The sequence below is a fragment of the Phaethon aethereus genome (assembly GCF_964289735.1).
Source record: "Phaethon aethereus genome assembly, chromosome: 2".
In the NCBI taxonomy this organism is placed as follows: domain Eukaryota; kingdom Metazoa; phylum Chordata; class Aves; order Phaethontiformes; family Phaethontidae; genus Phaethon; species Phaethon aethereus.
This window is the reverse complement of record NC_138582.1, coordinates 37,396,992-37,421,339: the sequence shown is the minus strand read 5'-3', so window position 1 is coordinate 37,421,339 and position 24,348 is coordinate 37,396,992. Positions and strand designations below refer to the sequence as shown.

Here is a 24,348-nt window from a genome sequence, read left to right as displayed (position 1 = left end):
GATTCACAACTGACTTGCTAAAGGAATCATGTTGGTTACTTAGGACTTTCTTGAACAGAAGGCAACAGAGATGGGAAAGATGAGGAATAAAGTGGAGGAAGGAAAGTAGTGCTCAAATGAAGAACAGAACCCCACATTTTGCACTCCAACTGACTTGCTTAGGATTTAGGCACAGCAGATAGGAGCAGTCTCTCTTTTCTTTCCCAAGCTCCACGATTTATCCAGCAACATTGCAGCAGCCACTGGCTCCAAGTGCGCACTGAAGTGAGGGTGGACAGAACTACCTGAGGCCTGAGGGTGAGTAGATCTCACTGGCTACTGATATTTAACAACAGGAATAAAGCCCTGTATTACAGCCAACCTTCAATTAGTGCATCTGTTCAACTAAAATGGAAGAAAAATAGTCACTGGCTTACTTATTAAGGGTATTGATTATATTTATTTTTCATAAAAAACATTAATAGAATCTTTTTTCAAAAGATAAGTAATTCAGCTCTTAGAAGCTGCTTTTAGAACAGACAGGCTTACAACTGAAACATTTACTCTTCCATCATGTCCTGCTATAAACTAAACTTGCAAGTTATTTAAGCGACAGCTTGCTTTTCTCTTTCCTCTCTCTGTGCCACCTACCAGATATAATCTCTGATCTTCTTCTAGATATAAAAGATAATAATATATATTTTTTAAAAATCACAGAGCTACTAATTGACCTCAAAATAATATTACATAAATAATGGAATGTTTCCAAACATTGTCTTTTCTTGGTCAGTGAGATACAGATTCCAAAAATTATGAGAAATACACAGCTGCAAATACTGAGTTTTGCTGGAAGGCTATGTCCCCACTCTCCCAAAACCTATCTAACTCTTCTGAGTCAGACCAAAAAGCAGAACTTTCCAGAATTTTCACTAGGAAGGGGGGAAGAAAGCTTTGGAGAAAGAACTTTTAGCGAAAAGATCAGATGAGACAAGGAGGAAGGGCAGGTGGCTGGAGACAGCTTTTCTTGCCACCCTGACTATCCTACAACCCAAAGAATGCAAAATAGAGCTTAAACTGGAATTCCAATGTCTCCCCCCAGAAAGCATCTTCCCTCTCACTTTTCTGGAACAAGTTGCTCTTAAACCTCTCCCTTTGAATATCCAGCATCAAGTAGGTAGGACACTCGCTCGCGACCCTGCGGTGTTCGTTCTCCTCTCTGCTCTGACGCAAGCCATCAGTCATGACCACATGTCCCAAAGCACCGTCACTGGAGAACAGAGTGCAGAAGGGGTGGAAACACTTCTTCCCAACTTGCAACTGACGCCCAACGTCCCCAGTTTCTATTTTTTTGGTCAAAACTATTAACCCCAATTCAACACAAATTCACAAAGAGTTTCAGTTTCAAAGCTATTTTTTTTTAAACTGAATACATTCAGTGAGAAAGGTCCTGAATAGTTTTGCACCTAAAATTGATTGTCTTTTTCCAACCTCTTATTCCATCATTTTGATCTTCTAGAAAGACACAATTTTTTCCTGCACATTTGACCTCATTTGCTTCTTTGGTTCATAACAGCTATATGAACACTTCTACTACTCACTGTAGTGAGCTCTGGTATTCAGCTTATGCATCAGATGTGTTGCATACCATGTGAAAAGCAAAATTTTGTCACCTCAATTCTCAGCTGGAGAAGGGAGCTCTTTCTAGTGACAATCTGTTTGGCTTAACCGTTCAAACAACTCTTTCTATCAATAACCAACAGCTTTACTCAGATCTCACCCTAGTGCTGCACTGTCACATCTGCACAGACTATAAAACCTCCCACTGTAAAAGTTACCATGGGATAGTAAGTTCTGTTCTCGGTCATTGGCACATAATACAAAAGCTTTACACATCATCACGGGGCGCTCTGGTCTCATGTGGAACCCTTCTGAGAAACAACCCAAAGAAAAATCCCACACTGGAAAATCTCACACAGATAAAGAAGATTAATAAAGTAAACCTGTTGCTTCAAATAACAACAAAGAGTATATTTTGCTTGTTTTGAAGCTTCATTTCCATGGTTATTTATGCTGTAAGGAAATGACCTCAAAAATGCTGTCTACGTACCAGAGTTTTGTGACCTAACTCTCCCTGAAGTAGTTTGGAAAGCTCACCTTCAACAAAACGGGCAGAAGGATACAATCCAAAAATTATTCAGCCTGGGTGTTTAAAAATGCTTCAGGGATGTTGAAATATCCTGTTGTCATTGTTTTAGCTTTGAGAGAAAGAGAAGTCCCGTTGCCTGTGTAGGTGTTTTCCGTTTCGAAGAGGCGGCCGTATCCAGCGGTGTCAGCAGTGAGAAGGCGGTAGAAGCATCTGCCTGGGCAGGAGACACCACTACCCTCTCTGCCATAGACGTGTGCAATTCTATGGCTGCCCACCTACAGGAACCAAATCTCCAAAATCTTTCAAGGGCACATTAGACAAACTAAAGAGGTTTCTAGGCTTACTAATTTTTTTGTAAGACCGTGTACAAGATGCCTTTCTGAAACATGCAATTAAACAAAAAAGAATTGGACCATTATTCACATTAGGAGGGCTTCGAATACCAGGACTCCCATAGCATATAACCCAGGAAAAGTTAAGAAGCAAATATTATATTCCAATACCAGGAATATTTTTTCATTTCCTAAGAAATAAGAAGAGGTTTCAAAGGTGCAAGCATGCATTCATGCTGGCAGACATGTTTACACTACTGACAACTGGCACGGTAGGTACACTTCAAATGCATAATTTCTTGGAAGTTATAAAGCTTGTGCTTTATAACTGTATTGCCTGGAAGCCAAGATGCAATTAATTGCCTACATTTTCTGGATTTGTATTTTTATACATAATACATGTGATTCATAGAGCTCACTAAACCAAAGATTTATGTATACAAAATCGTGATCAACACTTGGGAGAGAGGAATGATCTGCAACAGTACGTTTACTCTATACTCTGAAAAGATAACTAGAGTAGAAAAAGACAAAATTACTAAATAGGTGGATAAAAGACTAATGAAATAAAAAAAACTCTGGGAGCAATTCTGATGCCCAGCCAAGGCCTCTAGTGATATATTAGATGTCCTAGACACCTGCACAGAACCAGGTGACCTGTGCAGAGCTGCAGAAGACTCAGGTTTCACTGGAAAAGACACTGAGGGTCCAGAGACGTTACACGGGCTGAGCACCATACATTACAGCTAAATACCCGAAACCGGAGAAAAGCTTAAGTTCTACAGATTCAAACGCAAACCCAGGAGAACACAGGACAAAAAAACGCTGAAGAACCATTTACTATTGGCTCAGACTAATGTAAAAACTTCATGAAAAACATGTGAAAAGCCAACATTTGCCTGTGGTAATAAAGGAATGCTCAGTCAAGACGAGACCATTACAGTAAAGCTAAATGAATTATTTGCATGATACTCGCTATGCAAAAAGAGAAGCTCTAAACCAAAGGAATAGCAGATGAAGCTTTGGGTCGGATTAACAAAATGAAGAGGCACAAAACACCCAGACCCAAGAGTTCACCCAAGAGCTCTAAAACAATGGAAGCATGATCAAATCAGCTGCTATAATAAACAAGAAAATTGGTAGGCACACGGGAATATGATGTAATGGGGAAGAGAAAGCATAGCTTTTTAAAGAGAAGTCATAACTTCAAGATTACTAGCATTTCTGTAAGGAGTTAATGATTATTTGGATAAGGATGATTTGGTTAATGTAGTGTATTTAGATATCTGAAAAGCTCTCACAAGTCAAAAGCTCTTAAACAATTTGTCACAAGGTAAAATAAAAGATCTGTCATGAATTACTATTTAAAGGATGGAACAGAATAAGTTAGCAGTTTTCATAATGTTACTAGTGGAATTCCAAAATGACCTGCTCTATTAAACATAAATGCTCCGCAAAAGATGGCAAACAGCAAGGTTATAAATTTGCTAAACTGCTCAAGACCAGCTCAAAGTAACGCTGCCTACGGGAGAACTGCCATCATGGTGATGACATGCTACAACAGCCAGTGAAATTCTGTGTCAATAAATGCAAAGTAAAAGACAATTCAAACTGAAGATGAGCACGGATAAGTGCTGAATTAACTACTGTTCCCAAGAGAGTTCTTAGAGTTGTTGCCGATAAATTTCTGAAAAAAACTGCTCAGTGGCCAATAGCAATCAAAAGGGTGGCTATAGTGTTAAAAATTATTAGGAAGGAAACACAGAGTAAAACAGAAAACATCATAAAGCCAGAGTGCTCACATCCTGAATTTCTCACACAAAGCGCATCACCAGCTCGAAAAAAACAGGCTCTTCAGCTTGGAAGAGGCACGTTGGTGTCGTGAAAACAACAGAAGTCTACAGAATCAGGAATGACACTGCAGGAAGTGAACAGAGATTGACAATTCGTTATTTCTCATGTCAGGAAAACTTACAAACACCCCCATGTTTTTGCTGCAGTTATTAGGCAGCAAGCATAAAAAATCAAAAAGACTTTCTTAGAAAACATATAATTAACTTGTGGAACTCATCACTACAGAGGCTCAAAGCATAAACATGCCCAAATAAAAGCAAGTTCGTGAAGGACAGCATTAAACACAATGGTTTGGATGAATATTCCATCTTATCAAAAGCAGGATTTGCTCTATTTCTCCTACTCTCTTTAAATGCCTGCTGCCAGTCCTTGTTAGATGCAAAACAGCAAGCTAAGTTACGTTGTTTAACCCAAGGTAGTGGCACTTACATACCTCCTGCTCTCCTCTGCCTGTCCAAATCTGAATGTTCTTCAAGCTGTAATACACGGCTCCCGTTTTCCTGTCCAGCCTCAAAGGTGTTTGCTTGTGAGTAGCTTATAGTCTTTAAGTCTCCTTAGTCAGCCCAAAATACTGTCAAATTAATTACACTCATTGGAGGCAATTATTTTATTAAAAATTGCAGATGGAGAAGAAATTGAGAAGATGGAGAGTCCAGCTACCAAGAACTGCAAGATACTCTTGGCTTCTGATGATCAAAAGCGGATGCAATGCTGGCGAATAAAGGACAGTCGTTGAGCAACAATAAACAAGACAAGCTAAGAACAGAAAGAACTGGTGTCCAGTGCTGCAAGGATTTGGCAGCATCTTTGTCTTCTGTTTATAGAAAGCATAATAGCAGCACACAGCCCTTTCCAGGGACTGAGCAGAGGATTTATGCAGTGTCTGCACTATACAAACCTGCTTGATGTGCCACTTTGCTTTTACAATGCCTTACTAAAATCAGAGAAAAATAAAACATAGATCTTACACCTCCTCCTTTTCCAAAATATTGTTGCAAATGCCACAATCTGATGCACCGATCAGCCTCCCGCTAAATATACCTTGTTCCCAAAAAACCTACTGCTTCAAACTAGAGTAGAAAAATAGAAGTGAAACAGGCCATCCCTAAATTTAGATTCTTTTTTTCATATACAAATAACCGAAGACGAAAGCAAGGCATACAAGCATTTAACTAGTTGATTCCGAATACAGAGATACTTTTAGATCTTTTAAATTATTTACAGGCCTAAAAGGGTGGTCAAACATGAAAAATGTGTCCAATTATTAAGAATAAAAATAAAATAAAAAATAGATCATTCTTACTTTCCTAAAAATATCTAAGGTAGTAAACACCCATTCAGTAAGAGCAAATGCCTGAATCTACAAGCACCCAAGCAGTGCTTACTCTAAAAGCTATCTCTTCTTTTAGTCCCCATTCATTCTGCCCAAATGTAACATTTAGTTTATATTTAAAAATTACTCCACTGCATGAGGACATTGGGAAAGTGTGCCTGCAAAGACTTACTCTCCTACTTGCTCCTTTTAAAACAGATTGAGAAAAAAATAAGCAATTTTTTATCTTCAAGCAAATTCATTCATTGACTTATGACCATTAACAACATTTATAGCTCTGTAAATTATAATCAGGATAATCAAATCCTGTGCTTCAGGGTATGAGCTGATCACCACAGGAGCTGGGAAGAAATTTTCTCCCATCTGCTGCACTGCACAGTTGTATAGGTGCATTGTTGGTACGATGGAAAGTTCACCCTATGTGAATGCTGGTGGCAAAATATAAGGTTTTGAATGCCAAAATGTCAGAATGACCAATTCTATGTGATTGATGAGAAATCCCTACAAAGCCTCCCCCCTCGCTGCCAGACTCTGCTGCTGTGCTGTGCAAACGGACTGCCAGACCAGTGAGTCTACGACTTCCAGGACAGTCTAGACAACACAGCTAAAGCAAGGCAGACAGAAACAGAGAAGCATCTCTTTCCTACAAACTCTGAATTTTAACTTCTCCTGTTGTAAACAGGTCCTTGACTGACTAATCTTACCCCCAGCAAATGTAATTTGATTTTACTGTAGCCATATATGTAAACATAATATGAGAAAATCTTGGCATTAACATTATTAACTACTAACAAAATTATATTCCTCAAGTAAAAGCTGGAACATAACTTAATTTAATCTAATACATTCCATGCACACAGACACACAGACACACACATATACACTCACACCAAAATAACATTAATTTAAACATCATGTTTCTGAAATCAACTAATCTGAGGTCAGTATATATAAGACTGAAAACTGCATTTAAACAAGAGTTCTCTGGTTTTCTATCATATTTGTCTACTAACATAGGACAATACTAAGCAGAAATATTTCAGAGAAATCTGGAATCAGGAGGGACTTCTATTTCAATATTCCATGTAAAATAACAAACTAAAACTAGGAGTTTGTTGTGTACGTAGGAGCGATACCAGCAACAGCTATATCCCAACCAAGCACCATAAAGCTTTAAGTGCCAGCTTTAAACCGCCAGCTGAAAATTGCTATCCATAAAGTTACCAGGACACACACACGTGAGCCCCACAGCAATGTTCTGCAGAACCCTGAGCCCGTAATCTCCCTGTGAGTGCGCAGGAGATGGCATTTACCCTCTCCCTTAACCTTGGGTGTAATATCTGTACAGCTCCCAAGAACCACCGAAGATGTCAGAAGGAAAAGGGTGAGTTGGTGACCAACATCCTTGCCAAAATACTGTTTTAAGGAAACATACTTCTGTTAAGCATGAGTATAGAAGCTTCACCAATGGCTTAGTGATTCCTCCTTAGAGACAACACTCTTTCTGCTAAGAAGCTGCATCTTATCTTATCTGTGAGTCAATGTCATGGGGACAAAGCTTAGAGCTGGAGTTGGTCTGTGTCATTAGTGATGCTAAATACAGGTTGGACCCATCACATAAATCTGCATGGTAAATTTGAGAAAAAATTTACAAGAACACATCTCTAAAGAACTTGCTGAAATCCGTGAGATTGCTCCATACTGTCTTTAACATACATATTTAAGCAGTTGAACATGAAGTACCTGATCTGTAATATTTTAATTTTGTTCCTAAATATTCACATTCTCCCTCTCTCCCTAGAAGTGTTCATAGAAAAATTGTAAGGTTTAGGTTTGCATCAAAATACTTCAGCTTTGTGTCTGCAAGATTACTTTAGTCTAGAAATCTTAATTAAAAATTATATTAATTTCCACATTTATTTGAATGGCACCAGGACAGGGGGTGTGAGAAAACAGGCATGGCATGGAAGTCTCGGCATCTGAGTGAGTATCCCAGCTTTTGAAGCAGCAACAGGAACACGTCCTTCTAATTAAAAATGATTGTTTCAAGAAAAACTGTATGTACTTAAGAACAGTGTTTCAGGTAGCTCACTTAATATTGCATAGATATACTCTCTACTAAGGTTTTGTTAGAAAAGTGAAATTAAAAAAAAGTTTGGGTATGTGCATGTATAAGTAAAGCAGTGTGTGTTTGTGTGGGTGTATATATACTATACATCCAGACGCAAACCCTCGATGCATTGAGTAAACTTCAGCTCTATACCTTAGTACTCAATTCTGAGTCTGGTTACCTTCCGGATTGCTAAGTCTTTCTAAATTAGAACAAGCAATTTCTCTTTGTTTTACCTAATATTTGAAAATGGCAAAAAAGTCCCATGGGTCACTGAAAATTATCCCTTCATTCCTGCCGCCTGTTTCAAGTCAGTCAAAACATTCCAGACTTCAAAAGGGGGCTTTGCCTGCTTAGGCCATTTTGGTGTCCTTCTATGGTTGGCCTATGAGGGATTGGTTATTTGGATAAATTAGTTTGTGGAGCCTGCTGGCCTTCTAGAAGACCTCAGTGTCTGACTGCAAATTAGTTCTACCGAACATGTAGAAATCCCTGGGCAGACAAGAAGAAATAAATGGTGATAAAATCTAATACTGTGATGTCTGTAATGTGATTTTATTCTGCTCTGTAGCTTGTAAGCAAAGCTAATGTTGAATTAAAAATTTTGAAATATAAAAATGTCCATGAAAGCACAAAATCAGATCAGTATCCGAGTCACAGCAAAGAAGGCTGGATGCCAACTTTAAAGTTAAGCTTCCAGCAGGAATCCTTTACAAGAACAAACACAAAACGTCCTGATTTTCCACAAAATCAAGTAGGTATTTACATTACGGATGCACCCCTGCTTAAGCCAGGAAGTCACACAGTTGAATTCCGCTGGAGCTTGGGCTGCGAATAAACTGCTACGCAGTCTTTTGGTGCATAGTTGTACAACTGCCTAAGGAGAGTTTATCCTTAAGGAAGAAACGTCAGAGAGCCAAAACTAACAAACATGGCTCCTCGAGCGGAACAATGGTCCAGAAAACCTAGTAAAAAAGAAAATAAACTTCACTGGCAGTTTACTTTTTACTGTTAAGGGCTAAGCTACAACTTCATCAAGACTTTCAGGAAGAGACTTCACACAGACGGTATGTATACAGCGCACGCATATAGCATCTGGAAGGACTCAGATGAATCGCGTACTTTTTATATACCCATTTTTTATAAGGTGATGTAAAAATGCCTCACACCATAATAAAGACAAAGATCCACCTCTCTGAGGAAAAGAGGGTTTGTACCTAAGATCAGTGGTGGTATCTGCTGACGGACCCCAACCAAATCCCTGCGAGGTCTCTGCCCTGCTCCTAAAGCTGGGACCGTCAGTTTGTGTGCGGAAAACACACCAAGAGTCATGCTGGTGGTGGGATTAGTTTCCGGTATCATTGGCAGAAAATTACAAATGCTCATTAAAAATTTGAGCTACAATGAATGCTGCGTTTAGGCTCTGGTTCTGCAAAGACTTATAAATGTGCCCAACACTATGAGCTGTGAGTAGATGTACTTCTGTCAGTGCTACCAGCATCGTTGCCTAGGGCACTGCAGGGTTTCCGCCACCAGTTGGGAAAAGTACATTTTAAGTAACAAGAATTCTGCCGTGGTGTTATTGCAAACTCAGTTGCATGAATAGTTTGTAGGGAATAAGGTATGCTCTTCAAACTGTCCACGAACAGCTTACAATTTTTAGGAGTATTTTCACTAAAATGTTTTATAAGAAAAAAATTCTACTAATAGTTACTGATTGAGCTGTTGCCATAGACCACCTAGCAGCCCCTCATTTCAATTTGGGGAATTTAAATACATCAGCTAGTTCCAGCTGTTCATTATTTTTGACACTTATCAAGTGTTATAAGTGGGTTTTGTGGCTTATGTTTCCAATGTCCTACCAATTGCAGATAGAGAGAAGAAGGGGAGTGGGAAGGGTGCGGGTACATTTTACAGGCTCAGTTACAGATTGCAATTGCATGGTGCTTCTTGGTTATTGCTTTGCAGAGCTTTCTAAAAAGGAAGCGTGCTACACATTTCTTCAGAATAGCAAGGGAACGTGGAAGGGAGCACAGTGCTGTGCCTTTGAGAGGAACCGAGGTAGCGCCAATGTATGTGATTTTCACAGGTGACAACGCTATGAGTTTTCAACCAAAGGTAAAATACTTGTTTTTTCACCCATTTTCCTCACAGACTTTCTTCCCTAACGTGACACACAGTAAGGTGACAGCACGCCAAACGTGCGGTCAATGGCATTGTTCAAACCCAGAGGTCGTGTCTGGCTGTCACCAGCCATGCCCGCAGGCACGGCCGTGCCACCACCACGGCAGTGGCCTCTGAAACCGCTCCTGGGCTGGAGAGCCACACCGCCGGATCCCAGCTCCCCTCGAAACAAAATGAACTTTCTAGCCCTTCTGGTAGCAAAGATAACCTTGAAATTGTGAAGAGAGTGTAATCTGATGCCTCAGCAAGACTGCAAGGAGCTTGAAACAAAGACGGAGAGATGTGAACTGCCCCAGCCATCTCTCTCTGGGCCCCATGGACTCAGCATTTCTGTGGTCGTGGAGTCTGGCGTCTTTCCAAGATTCCACAGAATCTCGCATGTTTGCTGCAAAATTCATTATTTTGCTGCAGCCAGGTGCTGGATGTTTTTTGGTTTGGTGGGTAGTTTTTTTTTTTCCCCCCCTCCCCTTTTCTTGCTGAAACTGGCTACTCATTCTGCATCTTCCCATTAGCGGAGGTACGGGGTGAATTTTCAGTGCAAGCGCCGCTCTCCGATACATGGCGTGGGGTAAGCAGGAGAGCAGTGTCCGGCGAGCAGCGGGGAGGAGCAAGAAACTGGAAGCATGCAGCCAGGCTGCCCAGAGCGCCGATCGAAAGCTGAGGTTTGGGGGCTGCAGGGGGAATCGGAGAAGATTAACTGCTGAAGCAGACTACGAGCACCGACTTTCTTGGCTCATTGGGTACACGCTGTTTGGATCTAACTTGACTGCCGAGGGCCTCAGAGTCTTCGCTCTGTTTTCCAGATGGGCAAAGTCCATCATCAAAAATAGTCGATGCTGAAAATACTTCTTGGTCTACAATTTTGCAATGAGAATTTTCAGCTATGAACCTGGACGGGGTAGGAATGAAAGATATCTAATGCTATATAATAACCTAACATCGCAACCAAAGAGAGACTGATGAGGAAGAAAAACCCTCCAAAATATCCCCAGTAGGTATAGTAATTGCTGAAAACATACTAATACCTACTCGTGAAAACTTCCTTTTGCTGAATCTTGCAAATTAGCAAAAAATATGCATTATTTCAAAAATCAATAGACAAATCAAATGAAATAAAATGCCCGGTCACCTCTACAATGAGGGTTTGGAGGTTTTCTAAAAGTTGTCATCAGGGTACTTCTATCCTAAGTGCATATGTATGTATATCTACGTATACCAAACATGTCAAGCCAGAATCTTCTGATTATCAGTGTTTGTCATGTTTCTAGGCCTTCTAGAGGGTTTCTAGGACAACACATTCATGCCAATGCCAAGTTTGGGACTGATAGAGATTTAGCCTACCACAAATGTAAGCCACAATAATTTTACATCAATTTTTTTAAATCAATTTGGTATAAGATGTACCGTGACCCATTCTCAGTTTCCTTACAATCAGAATTTCTCTAACATCCCAACTGACATTTTCATCTCAAAAATACTTAAAACAAGATGTGTTTTTTTCTTCTCAGGTAGGTGTGAGCAGTAGAACTCACTGCAAATGACTGACAGGCAGAAAAGCCCCCTCAGGATGGCAAAGGACAGGGCTTACAACACAGATTGGAGCATGAGTACATCAAATCTGGAATGAGATGCAACCCTGTGCATGGCACTTCAAAGTCTAAATATGTTGGCTATGTATCAGACTTGCAGATTTCAGTAGTGAGCCAAATAATATTACTTTGTTGTAAGTCAAATCAAAGTCAATCAAGTGAAAAGGTACATCCACAGAAAGATCAGTGAGGTGAGCAGCACAGTGTTTTTGAGTCTTTGAGAAGAAAAATCCCAGTCATTGAGGCAGTCCAGTTGTAGGAATTTACAAGATCTTGGTTGCCATTGGGATCTCTGCTTTACTGACAAATTGGGTTGAAATCAACAACCAATTAAATTATTAATACAGAGATGCAAATTAAAAATAACCCACCGCTTACAAAGATTCAAGAACTCTTGTTTTAGCTTGATAAAGCACGAGTGGACCATCTTTAATAGGTGCATGTATCAATAGCAAACAAGCTTCAAAGCCTTTTTTGGACTTGGAAAGAAAGAAACTGAACATCACTGACTTTTTCAGGCAGGATAATACACTGATATCCTCTGTCTAGCCAGCCTCAGATTTGTGTTATGCTTCTTTCTCAGGCACCTAGAAAAGAAAGGCAGGGGCAGATGTACCATTCACGTTTGCAAGCCTGTTCCTATAGGATGTGAACCAAACGTATGGTACCATTAGGACCATTCCTGCAGGTGATGAAAGTGCTGCTTAGATGCTAAACACCCCTCTTAGCTGTATGAATGTACTAGAGAGGAGAAGTTAGCTTACTGGGCTTACTAGGTGTCCTGGTTTCAGCTGGGATAGTTAATTTTCTTCACAGAAGCCAGTGTGAGGCTGTGTTTTGGATTTGGGATGCGAAATTGTTGATAACGTGCTGATGTTTTGGGTTGGTGCTAAGCGTTCAAGGACTGTCCAGCTTTTCATGCTGGCCTGACAGTGAGTTGGCTGGGGTTCACGGGAAGCTGGGACATCATGCTCGGTATATAAAACTGGGACGAAGAAGAAAGAAGATTCCTGGAGATGCCTGAACACCTGCTCGCTCATGGGAAGTGATGAATTAGTTCCTTGTTTTGTTCTGCTTGCATGCGCAGCTTTTGCTCTGCCTATTAAACCGTCTTTTATCTCAAACCACGAGTTTTCTCACTTTTACTCTTCTGATTCTCTCCCCTCTCCCACCGTGGGGAAGTGAGCGAGCGGTTGCTGGCTGGGGTTGAATCACGACACTACAGTATCCTCTTGTGCACATTAACACTGACAGGCTGCATCCTCGTGTAAAACACCATCCTCTTTCTCATCCGGGAGAGAAACCTTGGCCAAAGACAGTCGGAAAGTACCTACTCCTCTACTGTCTCATAGAGTTGTCAAATTTTTTTCATTTTCCTTTCCTTTCTCCTTTTCCTGGTACCTCCTCCATTGTCCGTCTAGCTCTATCTTCCTAAAACATTCTATACCTTCAGTTCTCAGTTGCTGAATAAAGTTTCTCCCTTACCCACGTGTACCTGAAATAAATTGCTTACACAGCATAGTTTGCGTTGGCCAGTTACAAAATTAAAGTACCTTTAAACTGGCACTTCTCTTTTCCTATGGACTACCACCAGGTTTTAGGAGTTCCTACACACGTTTGGGATCTTATATCCCAAACAGGTTTTGGTTTCTGTGTTGGAATAGCAGAGTGCTAATCTATCCCTCGCCCTCTCTTTCTTTCTTGTACGCACACACACAGAGCAGAATAAACAAAAACAGTGTTGATGCCACCTTCTTTATTTTCACTGAGACTATTTTGCCTTCTGACTACTGCTTTTAAGAAATCTCCATGTCAGTCAACTGACTGTTTGAAAGGCAGCAGCCTGTCCAATTATGAATGAATTAAAGTGAGGCCTAATTGTGGGGTTTGATTCACCAGTTTAATACTCCAATTTTCACCCCACAGTGGTATTTCTGCCCTGTGTCACACACCTTTGGGCTGTCCAGCCCTGGCCGTTACAGAAGCCCGAGTGCTTGTTGGTGCAGCAAGTCTATTCAGCACTTACTGGTTTAGATTTTGATAATCCTGATAGCATCCATGACTCCCACCCACTTGGGTAATGTGAAGGGAAATTCTGAGCAGATGAAGTGTTTTACAGGCTTTCTGGACGCAGCGGTGAAAAGAAGGAATGGAATGAATAACCCCAACAGGAGTGCTGGTAGTGCCAAACCATGAACAAATATTTCCTTTAATACTCCTGTTATGTTATGTGACAGTTACATTTGTCATTCCACACAGCTCCAGCGTATGATTACCCGACCCAAGCCCACTGCGGCACGCGAAGCCCGGGCTATGCCGGGCACAGGGACAGGCAGTATCGCAGTGGAAGCCACAGAAAATCCCAACAGCTTCGGGGAAAGGCTTCTCATGCATAAAGCCTGATCCGGAATCGGACAAGGACTGGGCTTGGGCGGTGCTGAAAGCTCTGGGACTGCAACCGCAAAGAGGACCATCCCTGTTTAGCACCAGCCGGTAACCATGGCCACCCCTTTCTCCAGGAGTGAGTTGGTCCTTTTCACACATTGCTGTAGCAGTGATGGATAAATACCCAAACATACACATAGAGACAGACTGTGGAACAAATGAACATTGGAAAATAATCAAAGCCATATTGCTTCAGACAGAAAAATGACACTAGGCGAGAAGCGTAACAAAAACACACAACACAACAGGCTTATTATTAGGGGGCTTAGTTCCTTCTACTCTGTTGCTATGTGAAAAACTAACACAAGCATCAGGGAAACTGGACATACAAGGGGAAGAGTGAGAGATGATGCAGAATTCTGTCAAATGTAGAAAATAAATAAACCAGAAAAAAATGCAGGAAATCAATCAAATTTACTAAATAGTAGTTTCTGGAGTTATTTTACAACCGGTAAAAATAAAGCAATTTTAATGTGCACCATTTCTGTTAAAACAATCCAGAATAAAAACATATATGTAGCATTTTGATGTTCACTGAGTGCCAAGAATGATATCACAAACTAAACTAACAAATCTGTAACACACACTAATCATTTCACCGTGCATGAAATATTATTTTAAAACATTATTAACCCCGTCTGATAGTTTGCAAAATTTCTTACTATTGTGACTTTATAAACAGGCATTTACAAGAAACAACAATGCAGCTAAAGACTTTTTTTTTTTAAGAAACATAAATATTTCCACTGTTCATAAGACTTTGCAGGCTAGGAGTTGCACTCGCTTCTCCCAGAAGCAATACTTGCATATACCCACACAGGCAAAGAGAAATAACTTCACATAACAGGATGAGAACTCTCTAACAGATCAAAATGTTAACAATGTAAATGCAGCAAGTCGCGTATTTCTTAAAGAAATCAACAACCATCATTTTGTAATATGAATCATTGAAGACAAATATTTGTAAATCTATACTTATTTTCTGTAGCTTTAGCATAAGCCTCCACCTCTCAATGAATTCCATCATTCACTGCTTCCAAACACTAAAAGCGCACGTAGCTTTCTAAAACTTTCCAGCCACTTGGTTGCCACAAAAATAATTAGCGCTTTAAAAGCCATAACTCTTTTTTTCTCAGGACTGACAAGTTGTTTACTTACAGACTTCCCATTTATTCCCTGGGGGTCTTCCATTGAAGATTTCTTCTTCCAAATTATACACGGGCTATTAGTTACAGTGAGGTTCAGACAGTCCTAGTACACACACACACCTGTGGAAAAGACAGTACCACATCGCCGTATTAATTTGCTGGCGTGAAATGAAGAGCTGACCATTACATCTGCAACGTTCCGTTAACTAACAAGCATCCACAAGTTGGGAGCAGTTATCTTCGACGAATTGAATTCATCTTGAAAATAAATATATACTTGAGCTGTTTATTGCAAATCCACACAAGCCAAAAGCAGGCAGCGAGAGCCCCGTTGTGCTCGCTGTCAGCAGACGAATAAAAGGCAGCCAGGAACTCTTCACGCCACTATTTCTGTGCCAGCAACACATCTTTTCTTTTTTTTTTCTTTTCTTTTTTTCTTTTTTTTTTTTTGGGGGGTGAAGTTCAGCCTCTCCCTGATATTTATCAATGTCAATTGTACTTTAATGCTAAGAGGAAATAATACCAAAGAAATATGACTGTAGATTGAGCCAGGATAAAAAAGAAAATCCACAAAGTTTTCAAAACGTTGCCCTCAAGCTGAGGATATTTTTGTAGTAAATCTCCTCAAGTTTACATTAGGTCACAGTCCTAGCCCCTATAATTTATAAATATGGGATGCTTTGTGTACTCTCACCTTTGGAAACAGTGTTCTTTGCGGTAAAAATAACAGTGAAGTGCTGAGATGAATTAACAAAGGCTTACCCCACCCAAGCAGACATCAGTTCAAAATATGCCAATTTTGAAAAAAAAAAGTGCCAATTTTCTTTAGAATAAAATGCTATGACCTTCTTAAAATTTAGAATTAATAATTTGAATAATTCAAACAAACCCAACTAAAATCCTCATTAGAAAAATTTGCTTTTTTTTTAAAGACATGGGGCAAGTGCAGTCTGCTAAGGAATAATAAAAATGTAAATCTGATTGTTTTAAGTGTGTGTGTATATATATTACATACACAGAAATGTGAATAGCACTTTGCTTATCTATGATAAGTGAAGATCCAATGGCCTGAAGATATTCAACTTGTCCTAAAACCACTCTCTATATGAAACATGGTTATTTTAGGATCAGGATTCAAAAATCTGATTCTGCATCTTTCTACCTGAATGGGATTCTTGCAAGACAAAAATATCCATTCAAGCCCAGTTGTTCTGTGCACAATAAATCCATACTGGACACTACTCATTGCACACATCTGGCTACTTCTATAAAATCTAAACATTAAGAAAGTGTTAACAGGTCCACTCCACACCCTAAGGAAGATGATAATATGAACCATGCTTCTGTAATGCATCCACTCCCTTCTTTCTGGGTTATAATTGAGAGATCGAATCCAGTCCCGCTCCTGCTGAGAACAATGGCCAATCTGAAATATTTCTATGAAATCAGGGCGTCATGCTCATATTTGTTCTGACACCAGATTATAGGTTAGAAAATGATTCAAGGATATAAAAAATGACAATTAAAGTTAGGGAAGGAAAGGACAAGAATATCTCCTAACTTAAAAAAAAAAAACAGTAACAGCAAAGAGCAGAAGAACACAGTTCTCTAACAATGCCCCACTCCTAAGCCATGACTGACATCTGTTTCAAAAACTCTTTTATTGCAAAATTCAATAAATGGAAAAACCACACAAGCTGAAAGTCTGCCACTTCAGCGAGGGAATAAAATGGAGCCTTTTCTAATGGAAAAATATTCCAAAGTCAGTCAATTGATGTAATGTTGGTATGTGGATGACCTGACAGCTTTTCAGATCAGCAGTGTTCCCTTTACTAATGGAAAGAAAACTTTACCAAGACTGGTAATCGTCTGCATTTTAACAGAATTTTCTATTAAAGCCCATAAGGAAAAAGCATATATGTTTTAGTGTATATCGTAGTTCAACTGTAATTAGGTGACCTAGCTCACAGAAGCTGCTGTAGCGAACATTTTCTCTCTCTCTGGGAGAGGTTCCTATAACACACCAGCCTCAAAAGAGCCCACTACTGCATATTCTGCTCTGACATATTCTGCCCTCCAAGTGACTGCAAAAGACATTTAAGAAAAGGTCCTATATACACCCACACACACCCTTAGGGGCAAAGACTTGTCTTTCTCAGCAGACACCAGAGACCTCTGGCAGCAGAATCAAGCTAGCAGTAACGTGAGGGCTTAGATGTTAACACAGAACAGCTGATTTACAATGTAATTAAGTAACTGTAATTTCGAGAAATTCAACTTTTAAACAAGAGCAACCTAGTTCTCCTTATTTTAATTGTCATCTTAGGTTATTTTTAACTTTTAGTAAAGCTTTACGAAAACTAATTAAATTCCCTTGAGTTGTTAATGTATCAAAAATCACATGTAAATTACATCAGGTATCTATTACAGAGAAGTTGTTATATGCAAAATATGCCATCAAATATGAGGGAAAATACCTCAAATTATTGAAAAAGACAAGATCTAAATTGAAGCGAAGTCATGAAAGTACATATCTCCTTTTATTTTTCTCTACTACTTTGGAAGTAATTTTCTTGGTTAAATATTATTATTATTAAATACACGATGGTAGCTGTTAAGAGTCCCACCAGCTAAAGAAGTACTATTGTACCAGGCACGATAAGCGGCAGCCCCCTTTTCCAAACAGCTACTACCATTTTAAAGGGAATTAAAAAAAAAAAACCACCACCAACAACAAAAAAACCCCAAACCCAAAGAGCAAAGAAGTACAGAAAGTGGTTTACGGGGAATTTCATTCCCTTCTTTCCGGAACGTTATCCAACGCCGTGCAATGTTCCCTGCACACAGGGACCTGAACACGCGCCCGTCCAGCCAGGCGCGGGGCGGTCGCCAACCGCTCCCCGGCCAGGCTGCCGAGGTGGCCAGGAGCTTCAATAAGGTCCTTATTGTGCCAGGGCCGTCCCCATCTGAGCACCCACCTGAAAACCTGACAAAAGCGAGTGGCCGATTTCACGGGAAGCAGATGTTAAATGCGGCCTGGGACGCTGTGAAATAATCTCTTAGGGCTGGAAGGTACCGGCGGAGGGTGATCTCTTGCAGAGACACCGCCGAACGCAAGGGTGACCAAAGGATAACTGGCCACGGTTGACTCCCAGCACTCACAGGCACCGACGTTTAAGGCCAATGAACCTGATGTCTTACTCTTGCTGAGCTGTTCTCCATAAAAGCTTTTCATTTCCCACACAAGCCCTCCTCGGCCACTAACACCCGTAACTCAGAGCCGTCCCAGGGCTGCTGTAACGTACATCCAGCTGCAGCCAGTCCCTGCCGAAGCCCGCTGTGATCCCCAACAGCAGGAACACACAATATCTCGGGCTACCTTCCCCTTTCCATCACCAAGGAGAAGGGATTAAACTTTTTTTCCTGTTTATGTGCCACCAGCAAAACCGCTCCTGCCTTAGAACCTCCCAGCTGATTATGCTATTGCAAAGTCTCCAAGATGAGCTCACTTTTAGTGTCATCAGTGGATACTGCTTTGTTCTTATTTTCTTATTAAAAAAAAAAAAAGTTTGCCAGACTCATCATGCTTTCTCATGAACTGGTAGGGTTTTCTAATAACAGCTAGATAAAATTGTTATCTCCCCAAATTCTATCTCCCTCATTCTCTAGAAGAAAAATAACATAAAAGCCGCACATGCTTTATCATTTGGTAGAGAAAGAAAGAAAGAGGTTACGATGCTGGGCAAAATTGTCTTTTTTTTTACCATTTACATGATAGCATGTGGTATTTTACAGTTAACATTAGGGAACTTGATGGTTTTGATTTTAGGTGCTATATTTGGGAAGTTTCCTTTTTAGCACTTGGTAAAGGCTCACTACGTTCATTCCATCCCCAGGTAGGTCTCTCGCCCCCCAGCCCTGTTTCCTTTTAAGGTGTTACATTTGGCAGATAACCCGGGTAGCATTTAGAAAACAATTATTTCCAAATGCTAGGAAAGAAACTTGCCAAGTGTAACAGCTAAAAACCCAAAAAAAAAAAAAAAAAAAAGAGGAAGGAAATAAAATGGAAGAGGGAAAGATATTTTTTAAAAATAAAATTTAGTAGGGACCTTTCAGCAGCTTTATAAACAATTAACTCCAGCGCTGCGACTGAAGACCACCTCTGATTCAGCCTGGAACGCCTGCAGATGCAATACAACATCCTGCCTTCCAGCAAGCCTCAGGGGTGCCCGTAAAACAGATAGGTGCCCAGATGTGCAGGACCTAACATGCACATCTGCTGGAAAACACCCCACACCCACTGCCGTGCTGACACTGACTTAAACACGGACTCTGGGCCAGCCCCAGACCTCTCGGTGGGCGCGGAGCCTGCTGGTAACACACTCGGCACAGCAGCGCGGGAGGTAGGTCACCGCTTTTGCATCCCCGTAAACATCCATCTCCATCCCAACTGACCTTTTTTCCCAATACCACTGAGCAGAAATGGATGGAGTCTTAGGACTTGTGGCTGGAGCAAACCTGCAGGAGAGAGGGCTGAAAAACTTCAGTTTTATTGGTTTATTGGTAAGCTTTTCTTTTTAAATATAGAACAAGCACTCCAGTGTACTGGACAGGCACGTATAAAACCAATGGCACTTACGTTCACTGGGATGTCTAGGTCTGCACCAAAGTAATGTCATTCTTTTAAAGTCAGTAATACAAATTAAGTATCTAGTGGTTTTCTTTACTTTCGGGGTGCTTACTTTTAACTTTAAAATAAAGAGAAAACAAATCAATCACAAACTAAAATTATGTTGTTTCCTTAATATTTTTAATCTCATTGAAAACTAACATTTCTGGTAAAGAAACATGAGGTTTCATCTACCTATACAGAAATCTCACTGGGTGCTGGACCAGATTAAGAGAGGAGACACAAGAGCACAAGGAAGAAAAACAGACAGAAGAAACAACTGTTTCAAAGACAAAGAACATACCACAAGGAAATTATGTTAATGGCAGGCCAGGTAATATATCTGTACTACATTTTGAATCCCGATAATATTTATAAAATTGCTACAACACTGTAAGCCTAAGTATGTCTTGAAGAAGCCATTTGACAATGGAGTTTGTGCCACATTTCTCCCCTATACCATTAAGTCTAACAAAAAAAAGGGGGTGTTGAGAACAGAAGAACCACAACACTGGTTCAGGCCAACAATCCTCCTGGTGCTGCCTCCAACGATGGCCATAGATGGACACAGAAGAGCAAGAACAGAACAAGCACATGCCATTTCCCCAGTATTTTCCCAGCTTCCTGCTATTTCTGTGCAGAGGATTTCCTGAGCCCGGTGGAGTTCCTCTGTCTAGCAACCCTCACTACAGCTCTCTGAAGAACGTGTCCACCCTCCTCTCGAACCCGTGTAAACTTTTTGGATTCCCAACAATGCTGAACATTCATTGGGGGTGAGGGGGGTGTATGTGTATTACTGAGCACTGAACAAATTTTCTTGAAATCGTTGATGCCAAGATCCCATTTCTGAGATGAGTCAGCTCAGTGCCCATCACTTTCCACATATAGCTACAACTATCTTGCCCAGGGTCTGGCAGTTTACGTTTATCTCTGCAGAATTTCATTTGTCATGTTATTGTCTAGTGACTTGCCTCATAAGGTCCTTGTGCAGTTCTTCACAGCGTGCTCTCATTGCTATTCACCTCATTCTCCAAGTCGTTTATGAATAATTTGCTAATTTAAATTGCTAACCTGGAATATCTTCCATTCAAGTGGAAGCAACCTAGAAAAATGATAGTGCCTGATTAGCACAATTATTCTAACTAAGCTATTGGAAGAAAGTGGAGTGAGAATAACAGAAAATTCTCACCTGAAGAAATAAACAAAGGCAAAAGATGTTGGCATGTTTATCAAGGAATGGGAATCTGAGGGCTGCTAATTCCAGCAAGCTCAAAAGTGCTCTCTAGTCCCCCAGTGTTGGAAAGGACTTGGTAAAATACAAAAATACAAAACTTCTGCCAAGGTGGAGAAAGAAACCCAACAACGTAGTGACCAAAATTCCCAGAGCACTGGGGAAAGGCAAAAGTTTAAGATCGGAGAACTGCAAAAATGAGGTTAATAATTTGCCGTTGCTTTTACAAGTTCTAAAACTGAAATATAACTGGTTCAGAAATCAACTTGATAAAGTCTTTGTGTTGCTTCCTTCATCTACCATGGTCAGGAACAGTTTAAACCGCGAACAGGAATGAGGCCCTGCTGAGTATGTGCATTGGGTACCAAATCTGGTCCCAGCGATGGACGGATTTCCAAGTGCATCTCCCTGGCAGAGGCACCCAACAGGATGCCTCTGTTAGGAAGCTCCACAGCAGGCCATACATATATATATATATATATATATATATATATATATATATATATAAAATATATATATATATATAAACACATACATGTATAATTTTAAAGCAATAACATTATTCTAAAAGCAGAGCTCTCCAAATATAGCAAAAGATCATATTTGTCATTGAATACTAAAATGCACATGAAAGTCAAACTGTAGAACAATGTTAAAATTATACTGGCAAGTTGCTTGCCAGAATTTTTTTTTCAAATTACTTACAAAATTAATATGATCTTTAAATTACCCAGTGGGATCAACCTTATTTGTATCTGAAGTGTGGGTTGAAACCGTTCAGCAAAGAAACATGCTAACAGTTTAGGACAGCAAACAAAGAATATTTTTAAGGTGAAAACATAAGGCAAACTTATGCTTTTAAAAATTAATAAAATTATAATTTACAACATTAATTCTGTGCCTCAAACAAGAATTAAACAACTTTGCACTTAGCATTCTATGGGATCTTTATTATCAGAAAGTTACAAGAATCCCTAATTTCCCTGGTTTTATTTACGTGTCATTACCAAAGAGAACAAAACAGGAATGCCACAGCCAATTCCTTTGATGTGAGTTTTTTGAGTAATACATCCATTTTCTGCTTTTTATGTGTCAAACACACTACAAAAGGTGAGGAGATCCACAGATTAACACTGACTATTAGACTGTCATGGTTAATAAAGAATATGAAATACATACACGAAAAATGTTGAGCTGCGAATCATAAAATGCAACTGGAACACTTACCTAGCTCAAGAAAGAAGTGTAAGATGCTTTACAAAGATGACTTTAAACCTGTGTGGTTCTGTACAAAGTTTCTAATGAGTAATAATTATATGCATGCTCTAGGAAGCCTGTCTACCCCTATTATAAATTTAGATTAAAGGTAAGGCATTGCTTATGATTTTACATGGGCTTTTAAATTAGTTTGTAAAATACATGCAGCCTATAAAAGTTTGTGGCCTAACAACAAACAACTGTAGTGCTTCTGCACAATTCAGTGCACACAAGTACAGGTTTGCTAATTATAATTAATGCAAGTCACATGTAAAGGTTTTAAGGTTTACACAGAGCAATTAAAAGTAATTTTCCTCTAGGTGAAATTATGTTTTATTTTAATCAGTTTTTTTAGCTTTTATTCATTTTTTTAAATAAATCAGACACATTTGAGTCTGAAATTGTAACAACCTTCATTAAAACCTAGGTTTCCGCAAGCTAGTAAAAGCATTCAAGTGAGAAACACTACCAGCAGTATTTTCAGCAGGGGAAGCCACAGTATCCCAGACGGCAGAAAAATACACCCAAATAGGACAGGCTAGAGAAAGCATGGTAGTAAGTGAGTCACCCCGGCTATGGAAAGCTAACGCTCAACTGGGAAACTCACAAGCCAAAGTCACGGCACCTCCCCAAGTGCAGGGAGACCCGAGCGTTGGGTCCACGCTCTGCGAGAACCACCATTGCCCCCGGACTCGGGCTGATCATGGGAGCAGCATTGCTGACCTTGTGTGGCACAGAGCCACAGCTCTGCTGTCCCTGTGTGAGTGGCATTTCCAGTACCCACACTGGATCAACCACCAACTGGGGTTCAACTGAGTGTGCGTACCAATGACCTTCCTGATATCTTCATCAGTAAGGCTTTCTTATTTACCTGCCATACGATGAGAAAACATCCCTGTCCCTTGAGGTCAACCAAAATTTTCATTGGTAAGTCACAACATTCACATACTGCAAGAAGTATCTTATTCAGAAGGACATGGACCTGTTAGAGTGAGTCTGGAGGAGAGCCACAAAGATGGTCGGGGGCTGGAGCACCTCTCTTACAAAGACAGGCTCAGAGAACTGGGTTTATTCAGCCTGGAGAAGAGAAGGCTCCGGGGAGACCTTATTGCAGCCTTCCAGTACCTGAAGGGGGCCTACAAGAAATCTGGAGAGGGATTTACAAGGACATAAAGTGATAGGACAAGGGGTAATGGCTTTAAACTGAAAGGGGGTAAATTTAGATTAGATATAAGACAGAAATTCTATGAGGTTAACGATGCACTGGAACAGGGTGCCCAGAGAAGTTGTGGATGCCCCATCCCTGAAGTGTTCAAGGCATGGCAGGGGAATTGGAACTAGATGATCTTTAAGGTCCCTTTCAACCCAAACCATTCTGTGATTCTATGATTCTAAGATTTTCAATCTTTACAACAGATCAGATGCCAGAATTCACATTTTCCAATGACAAATGCTTCTGCTTCTCATCATACAGTAAAGGTGTGAGTTTCTCTAGTAGGTGCAAGAAGTCACTTTGCTTCATTTGGACTCATCTATGAGGCTGAAAGAAGGAAGACAGTCCTTTTTGGTTTCCTCTTTCAACCTCTGTTGAAAGCCCAAGTGAGAGAGCATGAATGAACCTAAGCCCGAGAGAACCAGAAGGCTGTATCACCGAACTGTCAAAGTTGTCAATGTGAGGTCCAATGGGATATTTAAAGGCACCACATCAGCTTAAGCATCTATAGCCATTTACATGTCCATGTTTGTTTGTTTATATAAGCGCCCTTATGAATGACAGTAAGCACCCAGCTGCACCTTTAGTCACCTAAATACCTTGGAAGTCTAACACACGGTGACCAGCAATACCAACAATTCACTAACTAAATGTTAATTTTAAAACAGCAGTGATACTCTAGTTACCTAACAACGATGCCAGCTTTCCTTCACCTTTCTGTGCCACGTCCTTGCCTCTCAGGGTGGGGGGCTAATCCCAGGGACGGTGCTGCCCGGCTCCCCACAGGGCCATCCCTGCTCCAGGTGGGTCAAGGGAGGAGGGACTGGCTAGGACCTGTCTTCTCCAGCCAGCAGTCAC

General features: G+C 40.3%; 1 protein-coding gene across 5 annotated transcripts in view; it reads right to left on the bottom strand.

Moving 5' to 3' along the window:
* Nucleotides 1–15,163, bottom strand: part of EYA1 (EYA transcriptional coactivator and phosphatase 1) — a gene marked incomplete at its 5' end in the record, with an annotated part of 153,561 nt that extends 138,398 nt beyond the window's left edge. For all 5 annotated transcript variants that reach the window (XM_082015645.1, XM_082015646.1, XM_082015647.1 and 2 more), the window contains one exon: nt 15,131–15,163. In XM_082015645.1, coding sequence (XP_081871771.1) covers nt 15,131–15,163 — 33 coding nt within the window. The remainder of the gene's footprint in view (nt 1–15,130) is intronic.
* Nucleotides 15,164–24,348: the final 9,185 nt, after the last annotated feature.